The sequence below is a fragment of the Chiloscyllium plagiosum genome, chromosome 20 (assembly GCF_004010195.1).
Source record: "Chiloscyllium plagiosum isolate BGI_BamShark_2017 chromosome 20, ASM401019v2, whole genome shotgun sequence".
NCBI classification, from domain to species: domain Eukaryota; kingdom Metazoa; phylum Chordata; class Chondrichthyes; order Orectolobiformes; family Hemiscylliidae; genus Chiloscyllium; species Chiloscyllium plagiosum.
In genome coordinates, this window is record NC_057729.1 from 45,244,846 (window position 1) to 45,250,845 (window position 6,000).

General features: G+C 40.1%; 1 protein-coding gene across 2 annotated transcripts in view; it reads right to left on the reverse strand.

The window, feature by feature from the left end:
- zmynd8 (zinc finger, MYND-type containing 8) overlaps positions 1 to 5,472 on the reverse strand; it is a 116,199-nt gene extending 110,727 nt beyond the window's left edge. For both annotated transcript variants that reach the window (XM_043710696.1, XM_043710700.1), the window contains exon 1: positions 5,352 to 5,472. In XM_043710696.1, the coding sequence (XP_043566631.1) occupies positions 5,352 to 5,365 (14 nt within the window). In that variant the 5' untranslated portion in view covers positions 5,366 to 5,472. The remainder of the gene's footprint in view (positions 1 to 5,351) is intronic.
- Between the last annotated feature and the right edge of the window lie 528 nt (positions 5,473 to 6,000).

Consider the following 6,000-nt stretch of genomic DNA (forward strand, 5'->3'; position numbering starts at 1 on the left):
CTCCTTTTATAACCTTGTGTTTTCATATGATTTTGTAGATGAGAAATAGCAAGAACCAAGTATACAATCAAGGGACTTCAGAGGTAATAGAACTGGAAAGGAAAAGCCATTGCTGGTGACCCTTTCTCTGACCTAACAGAGAAGATTGAAACCAGGACAAGAGTACCACACAACTGGATACAAAAGGTGCGACTGGAAGAGAGTGATGTGACAAACCCATGTCAAAAGCTGTAAACAGGTTAAAAAAAAAATGGAATTAAGAGTCCACCACAGCTGAATTAACACAGGAAGTCATTTGTGACTGGAGGCAATTTCAGTGCTAGAGTCATAGAGGTGTACAGCATGGAATCAGACTCTTTGGTCCAACTCGTCCATGCCAACCAGATATCCTAAACTAATCTATCCCATTTGCCAGCACTTGGCCCACATCCTTCTAAACCCTTCTTATTCATGTCTCCATCCAGATGCCCTTTAAATATTGTAAATGTACCAGTCTCCACCACTTCCTCTGGCAGCTCATTCCATACATGCATTATCCTTAGTGTGAAAAAGTTGCCCCTTCGCTCCCTTTTATATCTTTCCCCTCTCACCCCTCCCTTGGTGTTTTTAGGTTTTGCCCACATAAATTCTACTTCAGCAGAACAGATATCTTCCCTCACTATTGTGTTAATGTTCTCTTTAACCAGCAATACCACCTCACCTCCTTTTCCTTTTTGTCTATCCTTCCTAGAAACTGAATACCTCTGGATATTCAGTTTCCAACCCTGGTCACCGTGCAACCATGTCTCTGGAATGCCAAATATAGCGTATGCATTTGTACATATTTGCGTGACAAATTCATCCACTTCACTGAACATTCCACACATTGCAGCAGTTGATTTGATGAGCTAGGTTCAAACAAATTTGTCAAAAAGATGGGTCGAGGTGTCGTAATGTGTTTCTTATGACTCTGCAAAATATGAAAAGCTTACTGAAGGGAGTCAAACATGGCATGGTGATGGTTAACCAATGGGAAAATACCTGGTAAATTGAATATGATGTGAGACAATGTAAAATTGCCAAATTTAGTCAGAAGAATTAAAGCAGCTAATTTAAATGGTGAACAATTTCTCAGCTCTGAGATGAAAAGGGATCTGGGTGCCTTAAATCTCCAAGTAAGAAGGAAATCTATCAGAAAGTTAACATTTATTGCAAAGAAAAAAAGTGAACACAAAAGTAGGGAAATTATGCTGCAGGACATTGCTGAGAATACAGAGCACGGAAACAGTCCCTTTGGCCCAACCAGTCCATGCTGATCATAATCCCAAACTAAACTAGTCCCGCCTATCTGTGCTTGCCCCATATTCTTCCAAGCATTTCTTACACATGTACTTATCAAACAGCATTGGTCTCCTTATCAATGGAAGGATATATACAAAGTGTTGGAACAAATGCAGAGATGGCATACTAGACGAAGACCTGGACAGAGGATGGTGATGTTTTCAGATGAAAAATGTCTGTACAAGCGAGCAATTGACATTTAGAAGAGCAAAAGGGAACAATTGAGACATAAGACCCTGAGGCATCTTGATGGGATGAATATGAAAGTTATGTTCCCTCTCGTAAGGAAATCTAGAACTAATAGTCATGACTTAAAATAAGGGATTGCCACTTAAAACAGAGATGAGGGGAACTATCTTCTCACTAAGGGTCAAGACTCTTTAGAATTTGCTTGCTAAAAACGGTCATAGAACCGCAGTCCTTGATTATTTTTTAAAGTTGAGGTAGATAGACTTTTATTAAGCAAGAGGGTGAAAGTTATCAGAAGGGGTGGGTATGTGAAATAACCTGTACCCATGGTCTTATTAAATTAGGTCCCTTTATCTGCAGCTCCCCTTACACCCAAAACATTTACTTCTATGCCTCCTGATGCTGCCTGGCTTGTTGTGTTCTTCCAGCCTCCTGCTTGTCTACCATGGTCTTATTAAGTGGCAGAGCAGGAGCAGGCTTGAGGGACAAAAAGAGTTTATATTCTCAATTTATATGTTCGGTTGTAACTACTTTTAACTTCAGTAGCCCAGTAATTGGCCTAAATAATCGTTCTTAATGTGTTTATTAAGCAAGTGCCACAGTGATTGCACTGTGAGACATTACAGCAAGGAATCTTCCCTTATTCCTACATTTATGTCATCCAGGAGAAAGTGAGGTCTGCAGTTGCTGGAGATCAGAGTCGAGAGTGTCTTGCTGGAAAAGCACAGCAGGTCAGGCAGCATCTGAGGAACAGGAGAATCGACATTTCAGGCCGGAGCCCTTCATCAGGGGGCTCAGGGTGGAGAGATAAGGGGGGTTTGGGGGAAGAAGGTAGCCAAGAGTGCAATAGGTGGATGGAGGTGGAGGTAAAGGTGATAGGTCAAAGGGGAGGGTGGAGCAGATAGGTGGGAAGGAAGATTGGCAGATGGAACAGGTCATGAATTCGGTGCTGAGCTGGAAGGTTGGAACTGGGGTAGGATTGGGGAGGGGAAATGTTTCAGCAACACACTCTTGACTCTGATCTCCAGCATCTGCAAACCTCACTTTCTCCTAGTTGATTTCAAGATGATTACCTTGAAGAAGTTCTCCTCCTCTCTCTACAAAGATTTCATTGAGTCCCTCTCTCACTGTACTCAAGTTCTCTTCTCTGCCCTGAAGCTCTTCAGCCATGTCCTCAAGCAGATGTGAACTTCACCAATTTCCTCATTTCCCCTCCCCCCCAGTTCAAACCTTCCAGCTCAGCACCGTCCTCATGACCTGTCCCACCTGCCAATTTTCCTTCCCACCTATCCAATCTTTACTCCCACCTCCATCCACCTATTGCATTCTCAGGTATCTTCTCCCCAGCCCCATCTGTTCCCATTTATCTCTCCACCCCAGAGGCTCCCAGCCTCATTCCTGATGAAAGGCTCTGGCCCGAAACGTCCATTCTCTTAATTGTTATCTAATAACTAGAGCTGGATGATATTAAGTCAAGGTTCTCTATGCGAGGCCTAATATAGTGCCCCGGTCATTGGGTAACTGAGATCAGCTAATACAGCAGACACCAGGAACCAAAACAATCGGTACCATTCTTGTTTGAACAATTCAGCACCACTATACCCCACACAACACTATCCTTAACTCATGAGCAAATGCCTCTCAATTTCTTTTCAAAAAGGAAAAAGAAAGTGAAACTAATGTTGTGTAACCGAAGAAAAAATCCTGAACCTTGTCCTAGTTTACAGTAATTTAAAGATATTTGGGGGGGGCTGGTGTAGTGATGTGATGGTATGGAGGAGGGAGTAGTGATGTGATGGTATGGAGGTAATGGGCAGTATTTTAATATATCAATAACTATTCACACCTTGATGTGGTTCAAAATTAATATTCTCTTTGCACACAGTACTGTTTGGTTGGAAAAAAAAACTTTGGACAGCAAACTTCAGCTGCTTGCATGCCTTGTCCAATTTTCTCTTTCACAATCAGTTATAAAACCAACAGATTGAGAGCATTTTTTTAAACTGGCATACAGAAAGACCACACTGAGCAAGACAATTTCAGCCCACGTTTGCCCAACTGGCAAAAATTTACTGCATCTTTCTTCCAACATTACACTTGCAAAATTCTGAAAAAATTGCTTTAGCTCTTGGTTGATAATTATGCACATGTTAGGAATCAAAACATTTAAAGAGAGAGGCTGACATTACAGTTCATGCTGGCTGTATACTGCCATGAAGTGGCTAGCTACGTGATTGTCTCCACGATTTCCTACACTGGTAACTCCTGATTACAACTGCATTGCTGCAAGCACAATTGTCTGTGTTTCTACCCCCACCCTGGGGCAGGAAGGGGAAGGCAGGAAGAGCACATCTTAAAAGTCGATTCATAGCTGCATTTGTCTCTCTGTTCAGCTATTGTTACAAAAAACTGGGTTAATAAAGAAGAGGGATATAAAAAAAAACTGCTGCTCGGTTTTTCATTGCTTTACATTGCAATAAATAAAAAGGTTTCAATTATCGTTGCAGGAAACTATTCAGTCATATTAATTGGAAAAGGACTGTTAAAAGCAGATTTCCTTGACATCTTGCATTTCTACGGTACTCCCAGTCACAGATCACAATGGTAACAAGTTAACTCTTTGTCTTCCAATACTACCCAACATCCATTTGAACTGGGCTTTTTTCAAATAGTGAGCAAAATAAACAATGTTAAAAATGTTCAATCATTGAAAGTATCTGCCACCAGTCTCTCCAACTATAGTCTCTTCCACTAGTCGACTACAAATCAAATCCATTCATAAGATCTCAAACGTGTTTTAATCATCTGGGAAGAAAAAAAAATTGTGCATTGTGAGTTGAAGGTGGAGTAGCAATGGCAACATTCAGGGTGGATTGTTATAGGCCACAACATCCTACACTCCAAGTCAAGGAAGAAAACTGTATTGTTGAAGGGCATTACAAGGATCCTCAAGTATTCAAAGTAAACAGCTTTAAAAGCAAATGGTGGTGGGTGCATTAGTAGTTTGCACTAACAAATAGAATAACACTCATACTTCCTGGACAAAGGCACTGTGTCATTAAACACAAAAATGTGGATGCATACACATCTGTCTGTTTCATTCTTGTGCTGTTGATCACATGTATTGGTCTCAGTGTGTCTTTACTGAACAAAGGTACATACAGCTTACAACCACCTTCTCTGAAAGCAGCCTTATTGTGGGCTTTATTATATATTACACTATAATCATTTTATGATTTAGTCTCAAATTTACACTACATAAATTATTTTCTACACTCACTTAGCCATCTCTCCCCCATGCAATTTGCTTTGTGTTTTGCAATGTTAAAAAGGGATACTCAATTATGTTTACAAAATCAGATTTTCTTTTAATTCTGTGACAATAGCAATCTGTATCCTACCTTCTTAGTGACGATGATGATCTTGTTTGCAATTCAAACTAGCTAATGTCTGAAATGACTCCCTGTAGGGCAGGAGCCTGCTTCTTCTATTTGCCCACCAACAGGCATGTGACTCAGCTACACAATAGGGCAAGCACCTTCTGTTAAAGTGAAGCTAGGCCACTATAATTGATTAGTGAGGATTAGAACATTGTGAACCTAAAGTGAATTCTCCCTTCTTAAGGAATATACCTAAAATACAGCAGATCATACTTTAAATAGAATCACTGCTAAACAGGATGGCAGCAACATGTGACCAAGGGAAGCAAAAAGTAAAAACTAACATTGCAACTGCTGAAAGTCCTTGGTTTACTGTTTTTTTCAACCAGCAACATGATAGAAGTACATGCAAATAATCTTTAACACTTTAAAAGTACATTAAAGAAACTGCTTAGTACTTACCTCTGTGGTTGCATTGTACTGTAACACAGAGTTAAGTCAATACTTAAAAAAACATGGTGGACAGTAACTCAGCACTCAGAGAAGGGCTTGAAACATAAGCTTGATGATCTGTCAGTCTCGAAAGTACCTGTACTGCAATTGGACACTTTAATTTACCACCATATAAAGCTGAAGCTGATTGGCTAGAACACTTCCTGAATGGTTACTTCTGCAGAGCATTTGCAGACAGAAGCCATTCTGTGAAAAGAATTTGAATTCAAAGCTTGGCTCAGTTTCAGCAGCAGAGAGGAAAGATATCAAAGAAACCAAATATCAAACGATTACTCAATTCTAAACTGCTAGGATAATTACTGAATAGCCTACCTTGTTGCACTATCAGTACATTTACAACAAATTTCCTTGTTGCCCTTTTCCCTGAATGTAAATTGACAGCCACTGCATGCATCTCAATAAAACGGTCTCCCTGTGCTGGTCTAATGATTGGGGTTCCACAAGTGTTATAGCCAAAAAATAGCCCATAATCTCCAGTTACGACTGAAATTTAAAAATAGGTTTCAAACAAAATTACAACTTCAGTGAACAACAAATTCAATTTATTTAGCTTGTGAACATATAAAAGCCACCTCGAACTGCTTCACTGAAGCGCTAT